This window comes from Piliocolobus tephrosceles, unplaced genomic scaffold (genome assembly GCF_002776525.5).
Source record: "Piliocolobus tephrosceles isolate RC106 unplaced genomic scaffold, ASM277652v3 unscaffolded_715, whole genome shotgun sequence".
NCBI lineage: Eukaryota > Metazoa > Chordata > Mammalia > Primates > Cercopithecidae > Piliocolobus > Piliocolobus tephrosceles.
The window spans coordinates 12817-33003 of record NW_022334441.1 but is presented as its reverse complement, the minus strand read 5'-3'; the positions used below and the strand labels follow the sequence as shown (position 1 = coordinate 33003).

The 20187-nt window shown below is 48.6% G+C and overlaps 1 protein-coding gene across 6 annotated transcripts; it reads left to right on the top strand.

The window, feature by feature from the left end:
- The first annotated feature begins 2549 nt into the window (after positions 1 to 2549).
- LOC111527990 (melanoma antigen preferentially expressed in tumors) lies at positions 2550 to 14043 on the top strand. 6 transcript variants are annotated; one of them, XM_026449126.1, is made up of 6 exons: positions 2550 to 2695; positions 4239 to 4275; positions 4889 to 5007; positions 10690 to 11012; positions 11444 to 12052; positions 13139 to 14043. In XM_026449126.1, the coding sequence occupies exons 4-6, from the start codon at positions 10882 to 10884 to the stop codon at positions 13713 to 13715; spliced, it is 1317 nt and encodes a 438-aa protein (XP_026304911.1). In that variant the 5' UTR covers positions 2550 to 2695; positions 4239 to 4275; positions 4889 to 5007; positions 10690 to 10881; the 3' UTR covers positions 13716 to 14043. The 6 variants fall into 6 exon arrangements, with proteins under 6 accessions (XP_026304911.1, XP_026304913.1, XP_026304914.1 ...); XM_026449128.1 differs by having other exon boundaries at positions 2594 to 2695; positions 4910 to 5007; XM_026449127.2 differs by lacking the exon at positions 2550 to 2695 and adding an exon at positions 2764 to 2910.
- Positions 14044 to 20187: the final 6144 nt, after the last annotated feature.

The window sequence follows — 20187 nt, the reverse complement described above, 5'->3', positions numbered from 1 at the left end:
CACAGCATAGTAACTATAGTTAATAATGCCATATTATAAATTGAAATTTGCTAAAAGAGCATATCTTAAGTGTACACACACATACACACACACGCACATTGACTACTGTGGTGAAAGATGTGTTAACTAATTAGAGTTAATCATCAAACAAGTTATATGCGGATCAATGTATATGAATTGTACACCTCGAATCCATACAATTTTTATTTGTCAATTATACCTCAAGAAACCTGGAAGAAAATCAAACATTACAGACATCTTATTGTATTTTGTGTGTCTTATCCAAAAAAACTACCCAGAGCTCAACAAAGCACCTGTTTGCCCTCGCACTGTTCCTCTCCCATTCCAACTGTTGACCAAAAGGAACCATCAGACAAAAAACACCTCCAAATTTGTTGAATTTATTCAGGAATCAGAATACAGAATTATAGGCTGGGCACCGTGGCTCATGCCTGTAATTCCAGCACTTTGGGAGGTCGAAGTGGGAGGAACACTCGAGGCCTGGAGTTCAAGACCAGCCTGGGCAACACAGTGAGACTCTCTCTACAAAAAAAAAAAAAAAATTTTAATAAAGTAAATACACAAATTACATAAATTAGCTGGGCATAGTGGCACTTGCCTGCTGTCTTAGCTACTCAGGAGGCTGAGGTGGGAGGATTGCTTGAGCCCAAGAGTTGGAGGCAGTGGTGAACTACAATTATGTACTACACTCCAGCCTGGGTGACAAAGCAAGACGCTGTCTCAAAAAATAAATAAATATAAAAATAAAAATAAATTTACAAAAAAAAGAAAAAAGCATTATAACCTAAGATGCACAGCTATAGCAAGCCGCATATGCATCTGAAGAGGGGAGGGCAAAGGGAAGGTTGTATTGGCAAAAAAAGAGGTTTAAGTAAGTTGCTTGGAAACAGTTCACTGGTTATGGAGACTCAAAACCACAGGTGGCATCAGTTCATTGGTGGAGATGCTGTTCCTGGGCAGATGTTCTTTCAAAAGCATCTTATCTGAATTGTTGTGGTCCTAAAACTGGAATATCTTGCAGGGCTATTTCAGAAAGTCCTGAGACAGCCATCCCTTTTTAAAAATATAGATGGGGTCTTGCTATATCGCTCAGGCTAGTCTTGAATTCCTGACCTCAGGGGATCCTCCAACCTTGGCCTCCCAAAGTGCCGGGATTACAGGGTTGAGCCACCATGTCCGGTTTCCTGAAACAGCTTTTATCTCAGCCTTGTAAGCATGAGCCCTTCCCTTTCATACCCTCAGGGTTTTACTTTGGGTCAACAAAAAGCGAGTGTATTTTAGTATCTGCAACTTTCACACACCTATTGCCATAAAAGAAAGGACCAGCCTTGACTGACAGTCAGCACTCTCTAGGTATCCTCCACAATCCTCTCTCCTCTCTCCCTCTTGCTCTGCAACCTGGCCATGCCATGATTCCTCCCTATCTGTCCTCCTCTGTGGACTTCCATGACCACACTCTGTCCTATGAGGCTGGATCAAGGTCATACTCACTCACTTCTCTCCCCTCCCTGACATTTGCTCCACTCCCCAACTTGTTCTCCATGCATGGATCTCAGTAGAGCAACAGCAATCAGAAGATAAAAATAAATAATGGTGACCGGTCTTCAAATGGATCCCCTTTTCAATCTCGCACTATCCATCTGCTGCCTTCTCATCAGCCCTCTGACCCAGTTTCTTTCCCTTCTCAAACCAGACAAACACCTTACTCTGTGAAGATGTGTGCAGCCCGTTCCCATGCCCTGAACTCCATCCCTTCAATCTCCTCTGGCTGCTCCCTGCTCAGGTCTCAGAAAAGGAGTCCTGGGCAACCCTCCCAGGGAGCCGCCTGCCTGTGTAACTTTCAGTACCAGTCTGCTTTCTTGAGATAATTAGTTACAACGGCCACTTTAAAACAATGGTCTTTTTGTTTTGTTTTTTGTTTTCACCCTATTTATAAAGTCAGAAATCGTAAGTCCTTGAGCATCCACAGCCACTCAAGGACAAACCTCAAGCAGAGAAGGGGAGGCTGAGTATTTCCAAGGTAAAAGAAAACACGACGGTTTTTATCAGCCCTGTTTTATGCGACAATCCCAGGTCGAATCTGGATCAATGTAATGACTTCCTTTGTATGGACCTACGTTTTGTTCGTGCATTCATCAATGCAGCTGGGAACCTGCAGCTCTGTTCACTGGCATGGCGATACCTCGGGGAACGGCAGGACAAAGCCACGAAAAGACAGCCAGCCTCACCACACTGCCTGTTGCTCTTAGCCACCATGGCCATCATAGCCTGTGGCAGGAGATTTGGGGTTCCCCCGACCCCTTTCAGGAAAACACAGTTTGTGGAGGCTGAGTACTTTCCAGGCCTGACCGAGAAAACAATTCAAAAGACCCAAAGAGATTCCTCGCCTGTCCTGTCCCTTGAATGGCCTTGAACAGGGGGTCCTGCCGCTTGACTCCTAGCCCCTCCCTCTCCCCTCACCAGGAAAGGATCCTCCCCATCTCTCCAAAAGCTTGACCGTCCCCCTAGAGGGCCTGAGACGAAGTGGCTTTTGCAAACAGTCCCTGTTGACTCCAGTGCCCCCTGCTGGTCCCGGAGGCGAGATTCCGGCGAGGCTTCAGGGCACAGCTACCGGGCAGTCAAAAGCTGGGCCTGCCGCCTCCACACCCGCTTCCCAGGCGTGACCCGTCAACAGGTCTGTATTGGCGACTGGCGACAAAAGGAGCAGCCCTGGATGTAGGGAAAGCAGGGCTGAGTCCTCTGCAGGCTCTCCGGAGGGGAGGGGCGTGAATGCGTGGATTTCCGTGGAGAGCGGAAACACGGGGAGTTGAGGGGAGCATGCGCAGGCCTCAGAAAGTTGCGGAAAACTGACTCCCGGGAGCGGGGAGGAACGTGCACTCCAGACAGACAGTAAGTTAATAGAATCCCGGGGGCAGTGGGGCTCTTCAGCCCAGGGGGTTACAGAAGTAGGTAAATCCAGAGATTTGCCCAGCCAAGGGCAGGGGCGTCTTTTCTAGACAAGCGGGGCGGGGTGGGGCGAGGACCTGAGCTCAGGGGACCCTGGAACCGGCCCCTGCACCCCGCATCCAACTGAGGAAAAGGGAGGTCGCCAGAGGCACAGGCCCAGGACAGAGTCGAGACTTGGCCGTCTCTGTTATCCCAGAATACCGCATCCCACACTCCCGGCCATTCCCCCACCTCCCCACTGCCTTTCCATTCGCCCACCGCACCCCCTTTTTCCACCCTGCCCCCACCCTACTGTCGGGTGGGAAGGGCCGCAGGCGTCACCTATTCACCCATCCCCACTCCCCCTCCATCCCTTCCCCCCCATACCTTCTCCCCCTTCTTTCTTCCCACATCCCCACCCATCCCCCACTCTCTGCCTCTGTTCCCTTCCACATCCCCCACTCTCTGCCTCTCTTCTCTCCCCCTCCCCAACCCTTTGTTTCTCTTCCCCATCCCCACCCCTCCCCCAACCTATCTTCCTCACCCCCACCCCCACCCGGTCTCCCTTCTCCCATCCCAACCCCGGCCCAACTTCTGTCTCCCTTCCCCCACCCCACCCCTCCCACACCATGTCTCCGTTCCCAATCCCCACGGGCCTCTGCCACTCTTTGTTTCCCTTCCCCCATCCGACCCCTCCCCCACACTGTCTTTGTTCTCGGATCCCCACCGTCTCCCTTCCCCCATGTCCACCCCTCCCTCACTCTTCTCCTTTCCCCCGATGCCCACCCCTCCCCCACCCTGTCTCCTTTCCCCGATGCCCACCCCTCCCCCACCCTGTCTCCTTTCCCCGTGCCCACCCCTCCCCCACCCTGTCTCCTTTCCCCGTGCCCACGCCTCCGCCACTCTTTGTTTCCTTTCTCCCATCCCGACCCCTCCCCCACTCTGTGTTCCTTGCGCACCCCACCCCTCCTCCACCTTGTCTCCCCCATTCCTAACCCTCCCCCGCCCCCTCCTTCCCCACCCCCGCCCCCTCCTTCCCCACCCCCATCTCCCCCACCCCCATCTCCCCCAACCCTGTCTCCCCTTTTCCCCGCCTCCTTCTCCCTTCTTCTCTGCCCCTCCCCCCACTGCGCCGCCTCCTCCCAGTCCTTGAAAATGGGCGACCTCGCTGGATCTCGTGAGATTTTGCCCTGGAAGGACTGAGAGACAGGGATTGGTCAGGCCAGGCTGCTTGCCCCCCCACAGCCGCTAGGGCGCTTGCTGAGCGCCATCGTCTCGTTCTTTCCTTCCAGCGACTTCGCGCGCGTGGGGCACTCTCTGAGGAAAAACGTAAGTTTGAGCCGTGATTCCTCCGCTTCCCCACAGGGTGACCTTGGGCTTGTGCCCCGGCACCACCCCTGTCCCGGGTCCCCGTTTTCTCTCCAGAAATGGGTTGAAGACCAAAGAAAATAATGTGCGCCATTGGGTCACCCCGGGCCGCATGCCCCGGAAAATTGGCCACAGTTGAGGAGTTGTGGCTGTCACGAAGCCTTGAACCGAGTTGGCGGTGCTCGTGTTTGGAGCTCCTCAGGGCGGGTGCGCATTTGTAATGCGGTGGACGCTCTGGGACTCGGCCCCTCTGAAGGTGCTGGGGGTTGGGGACGGCCCAGGTAGGGGCGTAGGCGTCCTAGGAAGGCGGGAACAGAGGCAGAAATGTGGCTGGAGGACGGTAGTCAGGGTCCTTGACCACAGGGGTCACTTGTGACCGACCACATGGTCTGTTGTTCCTCCTGCCCCCCTGGTTCGGCCCAGGAGACACTGGTGCTCAGGTTTGGAGCTAGAGATTTGCAATGACAGGGCGAGATTGAGTCGCCAGTTGTCACTTTCCTCAGCAGTATTTGCGGAGGTTTTCACAGGAGACCATTGCTTCCTAAATATTATACGTGTGTCCTTCCTTTTGGAGCATTTTGATTATTACTCTCAGACGTGCGTGGAAACAAGTGACTGAGACCTAGAAATCCAAACGTTGGAGGTCTTGAGGCCAACCTAAATCACTTCAAAATGGAACGAAGACGTTTGCAGGTAAGAAGGTCCCCTGAGCTGTCTGAGGTGCTCAGAGAAGCCCTGTTCCCTCTGTGCTTGTCCCTCCAGCCAGATGGGAGCTGCATCCTGAGGTCCCTCACGGTAGAGGAAGAGGCAGGAGCCGCTTTTATTGTTTCCGGTCATTTCCCCAAAAGAGCATTTCACTCCTCCTGCTGTCTTTGTCTAGGAATCAACCCTGGTGGCTCGTGCCTGTAATCCCAGCACTTTGGGAGGCCGAGACGGGCGGATCACGAGATCAGGAGATTGAGACCATTCCTGGCTAGCACGGTGAAACCCTGTCTCTACTAAAGTACAAAAAATTAGCCAGGCATGGTGGCATGCGCCTGTAGTCCCAGCTGCTCAAGAGGCTGAGGCAGGAGAATCCTTGAACCCAGGAGGGGAAGGTTGCAGTGAGCCAAGATCATGGCACTGCACTCCAGCCTGGGCGACAGAGCTAGACTCCATCTCTTAAAAAAAAAAAAGAACCCTAGGCCGGGCATGGTGGCTCATGCCTGTAATCCCAGTACTATGGGAGGCTGAGGTGGGCGGATCACCTGAGGTCAGGAGTTTGAGACTAGCCTGGCCAAAATGGTGAAATTCTGTCTCTACTAAAAATAGAAAAAAATTAGCCAGGCGTGGTGGCCCACACCTGTACTCCCAGCTAGTCGGGAGGCTGAGACAGGAGCAGGAGAATCGCTTGAACCCAGGAGGTGGAGGTTGCAGTGAGCCAGGATGGCACCAGTGCACTCTAGCTTGGGCGACTAGAGTGAAATTCCTTCTCAAAAAAAAAAAATCCTAATGTATTGGGGACCTTATTGCCAAAGCCACGATTAGATTCAGAACCTTTGCACGGGGTAATCAGACGCCACAGCCCACACTTCCGAGTGGTGTCAGAGAGTGTGAGCTCAGGGAGTCTTTGATCTCACCACCCCACGGGCTTGGGCCATTAGGGGTAAGTGTTCGTCCTGGGAAGTGAACAGGAAGATTGTTGGGTGCCTCCTGGGGAGGTCAGGGAGGACATGCAACCTGACTTGAAGCCTGGAGACTCGTACTGGAACCAAAGGCTCAAGGATAACCCTGTGCATTGGACTGTGGGGTCGTGCTCGGGTGCTGTTGGTATCCGCTCGCCTGCATTGGGTGCTGTTAGTATCCACACGCCTGTAATCCCAGCGCTTTGGGAGGCTGAAACGGGTGGATCCCTTGAGCTCAGGAGTTCAAGACCAGCCTGGGAAACATAGTAAGACCCTGTCTCTAAAGAGCAGAAAAAGAGGCTGGGCATGGTGGCTCACGCCTGTAATCTCAACACTTTGGGAGGCCTAGGCAGGTAGATCACCTGAAGGTCAGGAGTTTGAGACCAGCCTGGCCAATGTGGCAAAACCCCGTCTCTACTAAAAATACAAAAAAATAGCCATGCGTGGGGGTGCGTGCCTGTAATCCCAGCTGCTCAGGAGGCTGAGGCAGGAGAATTGTTTGAACCCAGAAGGCGGAGATTGCAGTGAGCCAAGATTGTGCCATTGCACTCCAAAAAAAAGACCTGAAGGACCTAGTGCAGATACTTTGGGGGTCCTCATTGGAATTCTGTGACTAGAGAGGAGGGTGCAGACCACCCCCATGATGAGCTCAGAGGCCACTCTGGCCTGTGCAGCCCACAAGGACCATAAGAACCAGTAGACAGGACACGCAGAAATACCTCCCCAATTCGTGCCCGGACCCTAGGAGTCATGCTGGGCCCGTCTTTTCACTCCTCCCTTACACTGGGAGGAAGGACAGCACCTTTGTGCAAACGTCTCCTGGTGCTGCTTCCTCCAGTGCCACTGGCAAACTGGCGGTGTGAAGCTGGACGGAGGAGTGTCACTGCCTCACAGGGAGATTGCACAGCTCAGAGATTGCACAACTCACACTTCATCACAGTCCCTCCTCCTCCCTTGGATCTCCTGGAAGCGGGGATCCCATAGAAACTTCCCTAACTGTTGGACTTACTCAGTTTTCCTGTTTTTCCATGGTTTATGTGAAGCTTACCGGCCCTTTCTAACACTTAGATTGTTTGATAGGGAGGGAAATGGAGATCTATCTAAACTCCTCATACACGGGCTACCAATTCCTGCCTGCCTGGAGCTGAGCAGGTTCTTCCCCAGAAAGAGTCAAGGACTTAACAAGACTAAAAATGAAAATGATGGTGAATTTTAGATTTTCTGTGAAGGCTATTTGAGGTAATGAATGAGAACTGCTGCCGCCTTTGCTGTGCCCAGTAGGTGCTTGATAATTAGGGACATTGACAATGACCTTTATTACTAATCTCAGTCTTCCGCGGCTGATGAGTAAAGATGATTGCCTGGGAATTAAAGGAAATGTAGAACCAATTGTAGTTTAACCCAATTTTCACAAAGGCCATTTGGTGTTGAGGGTGAAAAGTAGGAGAAAGAAGTCTCCAGAGAGAGAACCGAAATGGAAAACACCCTTCAATGACTTACAGCCTCCTTACGCAGGCCAGAGCAAAGCAAGCTAGGCCCCAAGACATTCCAGCTGGACGCTTGCCAGTAGAATATAAGAATTGTGGGGACGTCACGGTGCATGAGGCAGAGAATGGCCTGGAGAATTCTTTGGGTGGAGAGGTTCCAAAACTTAAAAAGCACCAATGGGTGATCAGGCCCAGGATAGGAATCATCCCTAAGCAGATCCTTAAATGCCAAATGTAACTTCAATTTTTGTGAGAGAAAATGTATTTGTGCACAGTGCCTAGCATGGAAAGAGGGAAAAATTGAGTCTTAATTGATAGGCCTGATTGCATCTCGCTGACCAGAATCTCTGTACCTGAGAAGCTTAGGGTCAAGAAGGAGTCAGCTGTTTCCTTGAGGTGTGGAAACATTAGTAATACTTAGGAAGGGACTGGCCATTGGAGATTATGTTTGGGGTAAAGGCCTGACCTGCTGCTTGTGAACAGCCCCGGTGTGGAAGAGGACACCTAACTGTAAAGAGAAGGTCTTCTGAGAACTTCCTTAATGGCAGGGATGTGTGCTTTTGGCCCTTGTTTATTTCTCTCCCTGGCTCCAAGATTCCTAAGGAACCACGGGGTCTTTCAGACTTGAAAATGTTGCTGTCCTAGGTTTGGTCACCAATATTACCCTCCATCCCACCTCTCCAGCCCACATTCCTAGGTTTAATCTTGCCAAGGCTGTTTGCCAAGAGGATCCTGACTTTCTGGCAGAAAACACCCTTTCCCTCTAGGGAGGGAGGAAAATTGAACTGCCTCGCTGTCCCAGTGATTACCTTGGCTTTACTGGAACTATCTTTTGTCTTCCTTAGCCATTCCCCTTTTTAATTTCTCTACTCCATCCAGGCCAAAGTCTTTCAATTCGACCCCCCAAAAGAATATCTGTCTTTGTGGTAATCCACTCAGTCCCATTACAAATGCCCAGCCTTACTTCTGAGTAACTCCTAATCGTAGTGTAATTTTGACCCAGCTTCCTTCAGGACAGCCTTGACCTTCAAAGTCTGGAAGACCAGCCACCCCTCTGTTGTACCTCCCTTTCTCCCTGAATAGGCATGTGATTTGCTGTGTTAGGGAACCTGAAGTATAAGTGACAATTTGATACTTGGGGGTTGTTTGGGAGTGGGGAGGGGTAATGACATGATGCTCTTCATAAAGCTATCTTAACTGGAGTATTTGGGTAATTTTGATGTGGCCAAAAATTCCCCCAACAGTTACAGTTTCTGGGTAGTTTTGTTCACTTTTTCTTTCTGTTTTATAAATGGACATCCCATTCAATTAGTTGAACCTGAAGTAAGTAAAAAAACCCCACCAGGATTCACTGGCTGGAAATCCAGGAATGTAATTAGATTTGGCTCTCCCATTGGCAGCGTGGAGTTGAAAGGGGAAGGATGCCCAGAAAGGCATATAATAGCTTCTGAGGGGCTAGAGGAGGGACCCAGAGGCCTTGAAGTCAATGTTGTGGTCCTCTCAGAGGTCTGGGCAGATGGCTTCTGCGCCACACCTGGGTCTGGTGAGTTGGGAACCTCAGGCTATGGCCACTGCCGCCTTCCTACTGTCAGTCCAGGGTCTCCACGGGCCATGAGGGCCAATGCTGCCTAGATGATTTTCCTTTTTCTTTCCTTACAAAGGAACAAGCTTTGCTTTTGCCTCTAAATGTAGTTTTGCTTTAATCCCAAACATTTTTCTTTGGTTATTGGATTATTTCTTAATGGATACACAATAATCGTATGTATTTGTAGGGTACATGTGAAATTTTAGTTGATGCATATATAGTGTGTAATCAAATTATGGTAATTAGTATAGCCATTACCTGGAACATTTATTATTTATATTCAATCCCAAACATTTTGATTTCTGCCATTTTGTATATGTTAAAAAATAATTTCTTAAATAGCTTTTTTGGAAAATAAAAGCTATCTAATTAGTTGGAATTTTACTTTATTACAATTTAAATAGTATGTGGCAAGAAATTATAATTTGCATCATTTATGATTCTTTAAATCTTTAGTGATTTACTAGTAAGGCTTTCTTTTAACTAAAAGGTTAAAAAATATTCCATAGATTTTTTCTTTTTTTTTTTTTTTTGTCAGATGCTTTGGAATTAAAGACATTTTCTTTTTTCTTTTCTTCTTTTTTTTTTTTTTTTTTTTTTAAATAGAGATGAGGTCTCGTTGTGTTGCCCAGGCTGGTCTTGAACTCCTGGGCTCAAGCCATTATCCCACCTTGGCCTCCCAAAGTGCTGGGATTACAGACATGAGCCACTGTGCTGGAGGGTGGAGGCTTTTTCAAAACATCTAGTATACAAGATGGTAACTGTAGTTAATAATGTATTGTATACATGAAAATTGCTAAGAGTACATTTTAAGTGTTCTCACCACACATAAGTGAGATTATACATATGTTAATTAGCTTAAGGCACCCATTCTACAATGTATACATACTTCAAAGCATCATATTGTACACCATAAATATACACAATTTTTGTTTCTCCATTTTAAAACTAATGTTTTGGGGAAAAAGAACCAGGCTTTGTTTTACTGTGAATTGTTTGCTCCCTTGATTTCCATGTCAAAGTAATAACTCTTAATATACGTAATAGAAACACACTTAAAATACATGTCTCAGAATGTTTTTTATTTTGTTTTAATTTTACTTCCAATTGCTGTGTAATACTGTTGGGCTGCTTCTGTAGTTTCTCATTTAAAATTTTTTAGTGAAATATAATGGCACCCACTGTGCATTGTGTGTGTGTCCCTAATCTTTCCCATCTGGCTTACTTGTTGGAGCAGAGAAGGATGCTGTCCTGGGCTATGTGACACTCCCGTTTGAATTGTCTTTGAGTGATCATCAGAAGCTTTTTCCCGGAATGAGTAGGCTCAGCTTTCAGGCTCCTTAGTTCTCACTTCCCAGGGGGACTAGAATTAAATAGAGTAGTGGGTAGATACAGGATGGGGCCAGTGGCCATCCTGTTTCCTCCTCTACACTTGATGAGATGCTCATCCTGATGCCAGCAGAGCTGTGTCTTTGTGGCCACCGAGTGCAGAATGGCATCGGGATAAACTGAGAACTCCTCTGCTGTTGCTAGCACAGTGACTTTGGCCCTGAGTTGGTCCCTCAGAAGGGCGAGGAAAGGATAGAGTTGCTTATGCTTGGGCTGAAAGGGATGCTTTGTTCCATGTATGTTTCCTCAGGGTTCCATCCAGAGCCGATACATCAGCATGAGCGTGTGGACAAGCCCACGGAGACTTGTGTAGCTGGCGGGGCAGAGCCTGCTGAAGGATGAGGCCCTGGCCATCGCCGCCCTGGAGTTGCTGCCCAGGGAGCTCTTCCCGCCACTCTTCACAGCAGCCTTTGACGGGAGATGCAGCCAGACCCTGAAGGCAATGGTGCAGGCCTGGCCCTTCACCTGCCTCCCTCTGGGAGTGCTGATGAAGGGACAACAGCTTCACCTGGAGACCTTCAAGGCTGTGCTTGATGGACTTGATGTGCTGCTTGCCCAGGAGGTTCGCCCCAGGTAAGGGTGATCTAGCAGCGTCATGTGGGGCCCTGGGAACCTGAGCAGGATGCAGCTGGGGTCAGGGAGCATGGAGCACCTAAGGCTGGACCAGAGGCTCTGATGGTGCCAGCAAGGAAGTTCAGGGAGGCCTTGGGGGCCACTGCAGGGGTCACTCTTGGAATGGGCTTCTGGACATGGGGCACTCATTAAAATGCAGGTGTCTGAAGGAACATGCACCTGCTTCCTCCTGGTGGGGCAGGAAGTGGGGACCAGGGAGGATCCCAGGATCCTAGTGGGAAAGGGAGCAACTGATGCCTTTCTGTTGTATGGCGTAAAAGTGCAGATCTAAGGCAGATGTCTGGTTGGTTCTTACCCACATTATGAGACTCATGGTCTTATCTTGAGTTGATTTTAAAGCATCTCAGCTATTAACCTGTTTTTCCCCACAGAAGGTGGAAACTTGAAGTGCTGGATTTACGGAAGAACTCTCATCAGGACTTCTGGACTGTATGGTCTGGAAACAGGGCCAGTCTCTACTCATTTCCAGAGCCAGAAGCAGCTCAGCCCATGAGAAAGAAGCGAAAAGTAGATAGTTTGAGCACAGAGGCAGAGCAGCCCTTCACTCCAATAGAGGTGCTCGTAGACCTGTCCCTCAAGGAAGGTGCCTGTGATGAGTTGTTCTCTTACCTCATGGAGAAAGTGAAGCGACAGAAAAATGTACTACACCTGTGCTGTAAGAAGCTGAAGATTTTTGCAATGCCCATGCAGAATATCAAGATGATCCTGAAAATGCTACAACTGGACTCTATTGAAGATTTGGAAGTGACTTGTACCTGGAAACTACCCACCTTGGCAAAATTTTCTCCTTACCTGGGCCAGATGATTAATCTGCGTAGACTCCTCCTCTCCCACATCCATGCATCTGCCTCCATTTCTGCGGAGAAGGAAGAGCAGTATATCGCCCAGTTCACCTCTCAGTTCCTCAGTCTGCAGTGCCTCCAGGCTGTCTATGTGGACTCTTTATTTTTCCTTAGAGGCCGCCTGGATCAGTTGCTCAGGTAAGGGATGGTGAGGTTTCTCTGCAGACCAGAGCAAGCCCTTCTTTACTGTAGTAAACAATAAAGGACATCTTGTATGTGCCAGCCACTGATAATGCAAGAGTGAGCAAGTCACTACCAGTTAACGTGTCTTGTTCACCACTCTGTCCCCAAGCATGATATCACATAACTACTACTCATTAGGGTTAGAGATACACATTAGGATAGATGCTATTAACAGTGACTCCTTGTTAGAAAACTCTGTAATGGGAGCTTGGGGTCTGGCAAGGGTGCCTTTAGGCATTCTTCCTTAGGAAGTGATACCTAAGATGACCAAAAATAAGGAAGAAGGGCATTGAAGAAGGGAAAGCCCGTCAAAGGTGAGATTTGAAATTGTAAGCTGTGTACTCACCAGCTTCTCAACATGAGCTGTTCCCTCTAAACCCGACTCAAATGTCCTGTTTGTAAAGTGTGATTTAGAACTCCAGTTAAGGTAATAGGTGGGAAATGGATTGTTCTGGAGATGTGGGAGAAGGAACAAGAGTGAGGAATTGCAGAAATTGATAGGTGGTTTGTTGATGATGTGGTGATCTAAGGTAGCCCTGCAGCCTGGGAACCCCCTTTGGATGTTGCTGACGCTGCCCAAGTTTGTCCTCTATGACTACTCCCCAGTAACTTCATCAGGCACAGAGATACAGGTGACTGGGGCCCAGGCTATGGCAGAGGAAGCCTGAGTTGAAAAAGTATTTTCAGTTGTATCTTCAAATACTGAAATTCACTGATGCCCTTCCTTGCTTGAGACATCAAATCAGGCTCTCTCAATTCAGTTCATGCTCACACCACGTAAGAGGTCTGTGTTGGACCCTGCCTCACAGATCAGCCAAGGGAGTGTTTGAGATCTTTGTTTACTTGACCCACTTGCGCAGCAAATAATGGAGAAAGGACTGCACCTGAACTTATACTCCCTTGAATGCTCCTTTACAGCATGGCATCCTGGGGGTTAACCATCATCTGGAAGACTTTGGGTTTCGGTGAAACGGGCCTCTCTCCAGTCTGCCCACCCCACTACCACCATTCCCCAGCACTAACTGCTTTGTCTGTTTGCAGGCACGTGATGAATCCCTTGGAAACCCTCTCAGTAACTAACTGCCGGCTTTCGGAAGGCGATGTGATGCATCTGTCCCAGAGCCCCAACGTCGGTCAGCTGAGTGTCCTGAGTCTAAGTGGGGTCATGCTGACCGATATAAGTCCCGAGCCCCTCCAAGCTCTGCTGGAGAGAGCCTCTGCCACCCTCCAGGACCTGGACTTTGATGAGTGTGGGATCATGGATGATCAGCTCCTTGTCCTCCTGCCTTCCCTGAGCCACTGCACCCAGCTTATGACCTTAAGCTTCTGCGGGAATCCCATCTCCATATCTGTCCTGGAGAACCTCCTGCACCACCTCATCGGGCTGAGCAATCTGACCCATGTGCTGTATCCTGTTCCTCTGGAGAGTTACGAGGATGTCCATGGTACCCTCCACCTGGGGAGACTTGCCTATCTGCACGCCAGGCTCAAGGAGTTGCTGTGCGAATTGGGGCGGCCCAGCATGGTCTGGCTTAGTGCCAATCCCTGTCCTCACTGTGGGGACAGAACCTTCTATGACCCAGAGCCCATCCTGTGCCCCTGTTTTATGCCTAACTAGCTGGGTGCACATACCAAATGATTCATTCTGCATACTTGGACACTGAAGCCCAGGATGTGCATGCATCTTGAAGCAACAAAGCAGCCAGTTTCAGACAAATGTTCAGTGTGAGTGAGGAAAAAAAGGGGAAGTTGGGGGTAGGCAGATGTTGACTTGAGTTAACGGGATCTTTAGGGAGATGCATCCTATACAGTTAGAAATAGAATCTGAATTTCTAAAGGGGGATTCTGGCTTGGGAAGTACATGTAGAAGTTAATCCCTATTTAGACTGTTATAAAGAAACTGTTGTAAAGAAACTGTTGAAAATAAAGAGAAGCAATGTGATGCACCTGGTGTCTTCTAGTATATGAATCTCCTTTCCCCATTAAACCTCAGGAAATCTCCAGTTGCTGGTTAAGACACTGCTCATCCATGGTACTTATACCTTTAGGCTGGACAAGGTCCCGGCCCCCAGATATCATGGCACCATTAATCTCTTTGAGGCATCAGTTATCTCCTGGCTTATTTCTTTGGTATTCAAAGGGTCAGAGCATGCAAGGTGCATCCTCAGGGCTGGAACATACTAAGGAAGGGGCCAATAATGAACACCACTGAGTGAAGGGTTCTTCACAGGAGCCCTCACTACTAAACCCCCGGAGACCCTGGACTCAGTCCTCCCTGTTTTCCAGTGCACTCATAAGCCTCCATCCCCGGCCTGTGGCTGTGCCAGTATTGGGCTTGACTATGTACAAGTCAGACCCCCAGTACTAGGAGGGGATGTCCAGTACTGCACTTGAGATGGAGCCTCTGGGCCTCACCAACCCATCCCATCAGGTCCAGCCCCTTTTTGAATTTGTGACCCGTTTAAAACATCTAAATTCCTTTTGGCAAAACACTAAGATCATATTTATTTAGTATTTGTACCCACATTAAAAATAAGAGTTCATCTTGTGGTCCTATCAGAAAATTACTTCTTCAACGTAAGAGTCCCCCCATCAATGAGGTGGTAAGCTGAATCTCAGCCAGTGAGATGCCCTGGATTTGGGGTTCCAATAGTGAACAAACTCGGGACAGGTGCTAGGGAGCACTTAGGGGGAAGTAGAGGAATGGATGTCAGATTTGGGAGTTGGGAGTAGGTGGAGGCCACCCTATAGAACAATCTATCCAAAAGGATGGGAGATGTCATACTGTGCAGGTGGACTCTACAATCCCTGGGCAGTCAGCCCACTTGCCTGCCACTGCTCCCATGCTAGTATGTCCTGCCTTTAGGCTGCATCACCTCCCTCACTGTACAGCTTCCCAAAGAAGCACCTGGGAATAAGGTCACACACCAAGGCCGAGGGGCAGGCTCTATCTGCATGTAGCTGTGAGTGCCAGCACACCCAGTCCTGCCTGTTCTGAGGCTTCTGTCTTGGTGATAACCACCCATGACGCTGCTGGCATTGCAGACTGTCAACAATTTACTAACTTGCGACACACATCAGCTGGGCCCTTCAACCATTTTTCTTCTGTTCCCATCTTCAAGCCTCCTACCCTAAGCTCTATAAGAAACAAATTGGTTGGGCGCAGTGGCTCACACCTGTAATCCTAGCACTTTGGGAAGCCGAGGCAGGTGGATCACCTGAGGTCAGGAGTTTGAGACCAGCCTGGCCAACATGGTGAAACCCTGTCTCTACTAAAAATACAAAAATTAGCCGGGTGTGGTGTCAGGTGCCTGTATTTCCAACTACTCAGGAGGCCGAGACAGGAAAATCGCTTAAACCCGGGAGGCAGAGGTTGCAGTGAGCCAAGATCATGCCATTCCACTCCAGCCTGGGCAACAGAGCAAGACTCCGTCTCTATTAAAAAAAAAGAAAGAAATAGACCCATCAGCTTGTGGGCACGTTTTGCCATATTTTAAAAGCTCTCCCTCTTTCTCTCTTTTTAGAGATAGGGTCCCACTCTGTCACCCAGGCTGGAGTGTAGTGGCGTGATCACGGCTCACTGCAGCCTCAACCTCCCAGGCTCAAGTGATCCTCCTTTCTCAGCCTCCCAAGTGCCTGGGACCACAGGCACATGCCACCATGCATGGCTATGTTTTTATTTTTTCTAGAGATGGGGATCTTCCTATGTTATCCAGACTAGTCTCGAACTCCTGGGTTCAAGAGATATTCCCAACTCAGCCTCCCAAAGTGCTGGGATTACAGGCATGAGCCATTGTACTCCAGCCTTGGTGACAGAGTGAGACCCCACCTCAAAAAAAAAAAAAAAAAAAAAGATTAATAATACGTACCTTGTAATGTCACAGTGAGGTTCACTTGGGCTAATTTTTTATGTAAAGCACACATTAGAATGCGTAGAACATGGATGGTCCAGCACAGGATAATGGTTATTAGCTGCCTGCTGCAAGTTAAGAAAGAAAAATGCTGCATCTTGCTTCTGAAGCAGGATGCCTGACAATAGGGACATTATTTGACCTGGAGATCTCATTTGAGAGATGAATCTGGAAAACTTTTTTCAGACTTTGGAATCGAAATATTCATAAAGTAGCTGGGTGTGGTGGCACATACCTGTAGTCCTAGTAACTTGGGAGACTGAAGAAGGAGGATCACTTAAACTCAGGACAAGGCTGCAGTGAGCTGTGATCACACCAGTGCACTCCAGCCTTGGCAACAGAGCAAGACCCTGTCTAAAAATCAAAGGCCAGGCACAGTAACTCACACCTGTAATCCTAGCATTTTGGGAAGCCAAGGCAAGAGGATCAATTGAGTCCGGGAGTTTGAGACCAGGCTGGGCAGCATAGCAAGACCGCCCATCTCTATGAAAAAATTTTTGAATGAGCATGTTGGCGTGCACCCATACTCCCAGCTACTCAGGAGGCTGAGGCATGAGGATCACTTGAATCCAGGAGTTCAAGGTTGCAGTGAGTTTTGATCATGCTACTACACTCCAGCCTGGGTAACAGAGTGAGCTCCTGTCTCAAAAAAAGAAAAATAAATGGCTCATGCTTGTAATCCCAGCATTTTGGGAGGCTGAGGCAGCAGGATCACTTGAGGCCAGGAGTTTGAGACCAGCTTGGCCAACATGGTGAAACATTGTCGCTACCAAAAAACACAAAAATTAGCTGGGTATGGTGGTACACGCCTATAATCCCAGCTACTGGGGAGGTTGAGGCAGGAAAATCACCAGAATCTGGGAGGCAGAGGTTGCAGTGAGCTATGATTGTGCTACTGCAAAAGTCCGTCTCCAAACAAAGTATTTGAAGTGGCATGGTGGCGTGGTACTAATTGATAAGTTTTTTATAAGTCGAGTTTGGCTGGAGAGAGACCTCATCTCTTTGGTAAGAGTAGCCATGCAAGGGAAAAGGGGAGGTGGTGGCTACCTAAGGTAGGGGAGTCATGTATATGAAAGCCCAAGGAAGGGGTGTCCAGATGGTAGGCTGTTAGGAAGTAAGCAGGGGGAGTATGGTATACACAGTAGGTTTCTGGGTATTGACATTCATGTTAGAGACACCCCATCTCTTTGGCAGACAGGCAGACTGGACTTATGGCATCTGGGCAATATGGATTTGAGAGGGAAGAATCTAAATATAAAGAAATAGAGTGAGGTCAAGTGCACTCCCAGGGAATCATCCAGAAGCAGAAAAGAGACAGAAAGAAGGCCTGAGGCTTGGGCAGAAAGGATAACCGTCTTAGGAAACAGAGTCAGGGAAAACCCAACAATTTCTAAACGCCAGAAAGGACGGCTGACTTGACCCAAAATTCAGATCAGTATGAGGAAACTAGATTAATCCTGTTCCTACTACTATTACTAACAGGACGTATCCAGCGGGGTTCTGAGCGAAATAGCCCAGATTCTGCATCTGACATAAAGTCATTGTTAGAGATATATTTTCTTTGCTTTGCTTTTCAGATTTTTATAGAGACGGGTTCTCATTTTGTTGCCCAGGCAGGTGTCAAACTTCTGAGCTCAGGTGATCCACCTGCCTTGGCCTTCTAAAGTGCTTGGATCACAGGCATGGGCCACTATGCCTGGCAAAGACACATTTTCATCATCTGTAAAATTTCATATCTAACTGGCCATCCTGTGTCTTGAAACTGAAGAGAAATTGGCCAAGCAAAGGGAGGTCTTACAGGCTGAGCTGAATTTGGATTTGGATTCATGAGCTGCACTGGAAACAGCAGAACATCAGCGTGAGGAGTCGTCAACCCTTGGGTTACTGCAGAAAGGTGTTAGTTCAGGTACCTAAGAGGGCTGCGTGGCTACAGAGAGATTATCTCAAGAAGAGAAAGAGGAAGAACGAAAGGTTAGGTGACCTACTTTTAGACACAAGCAAAATTTAATAGAACATGAAGAGGCAAGACTTCAGCAGGCTGGAGAACAAAGCTGTTGCCCTCGGAATATTATTGGACATTTTCTTCAATGAATCTCCTTCCAATCCAAAGAAATGTGAGATAGAGACATAGATCCTTTAGTCTGTCTGGAAGTAAACTGCAAAATGTGGAAAAGCAGCTTGTCACCCCTGTGATAATTATGAAGGTGCCAGAGGTGGGTGGCTGTGATGTGCCAGCGCCCAGTGGATCCTGCATCTGTCAGACCTCTGGAGGCTCCCACTTCCATGGTCCCAACAAGTAAATGCACAGCTTTATTCTAGTCAATGGGCTATTTGATGGTTTGAAGAGATGGCTCTATATTTTTATCATTTTACTCCTGGGCGAAGATCCATAAACTCCACTTGCTTCTTTCTTTCTCCTAGGTCAGCTCCACCAATGTTTTAGTTGAGGGATAGAGAAGTGTTTCCACTTAATTCCTTAACAGGACCAAAATGCATCAAGACAGAGATGAAATCTGATATACATGTCATTGTTATTGCCTGTCAAATCTTCCTGCTCATGGAGTAAGGAGCCCAGGCTATGCAGTTAGGTTCCTGTCTACAGGGTGGATAATAACCCACGGGAAGTAGAAAGATGGGTCAGGGTAGGAAGGTGTGCTGGTTTGGTCATTTACACAATAACAAATATATACAGGCTTATTAGCCGTTAGCCAGATAAACAAAGGTTTACTAACTTTTTTTTTTTTTTTTTTTTTGAGACGGAGTCTCACTCTGTCGCCCAGGCTGGAGTGCAGTGCCGTGATCTCGGCTGACTGCAACCTCTGTCTCCCAGGTTCAAGCGATTCTCTTGCCTCAGCCTCCCGAGTAGCTGGAATTACACGCATTTGCCACCACGCCCGGCTAATTTTTGTATTTTTAATAGAGATGGGGTTTCACTACGTTGGCCAGGCTGGTCTCGAACTCCTGACCTCAGGTGATCTGCCTGCCTCAGCCTCCCAAAGTACTGGGATTACAGGCATGAGCCACCGTGCCTGGCCAGTTTATTAACATTTTATATGGTCAGATGCAGTGGCTCATGCCTATAATTCCCAAACTTTGGGAGGCTGAGGCTGGAGAACCACTTGAGGCTAGGAGTTTGAGACCAGCCTGTACTACATAACAAGACTCTGTCTCTACAAAAAATTTAAAAATGTAACCAGTGCTCACCTATAGTCCTGGCTACTCAGAAGGCTGTGGTGGGAGGAATTCTTGAGCCCAGGAGTTCAAGGCTGCAGTGAGCTGATTGTGCCACTGCACTCCAGCCTAGGCGACAGAGCAAGACCCTATCTCTAAAAAAAAAACAAAAAAACAAAACAAAACAAAACAAAAACCACACACAGAGAAAACAAGGCCGGGCTCAGTGGCTCATGCCTATAATCCCAGCACTTTGGGAGGCTAAGGTGTGGGGATCACCTGAGGTCAAGAGTTGGAGACCAGCTTGGCCAACATGGCGAAACCCCGTCTCCACTAAAAATACAAAAATTAGCCGGGTGTGGTGGCAGGCACCTGTAATCCCAGCTACTCTAGAGGCTGAGACAGAAAAATCGCTTGAACCCAGGAGGCAGAGGTTGCAGTGACCCAAGATTGTGCCATTGCATTCCAGCCTGGGCAACAGAGTGAGACTCTGTCTCAATAAAAGCCAGAAAACAGAAAACAGCTGGGTGCAGTGGCTCATGCCTGTAATCCCAACACTTTGGGAGGCCAAGGCAGGTAAATTGCCTGAGCTCAGGAGTTTAAGACCAGCCTGGGCAACAAGGCGAAACCCAGTCTCTACCAAAAATCAAAAAAACTAGCCAGGCATGGTGGTGTGTGCCTGTGGTCCCAGCTACTCAGGAGTCTGAGGTGGAAGGATCTTTTGAGCCTGGGAGGCAGAGGTTGCAGTGAGCCAAGATCGTACCACTACACTCCAACCTGGGTGACAGAGTGAAATCCCATCTTGAGAAAACCCCATTTTATATGGGCTAGCTCCTGTATTCGATGCTGAGGATACCTAGAACATAAGATAATGTGGCTGCCTCCCTTCTAGTACTTGGGAATATATGAGGGCCTTAAGAATAGACTATAAGATTGGGCGCGGTGGCTCACGCCTGTAATCCCAGCACTTTGGGAGGCCGAGGAAGGTGGATTGCTTGAGGTCAGGAG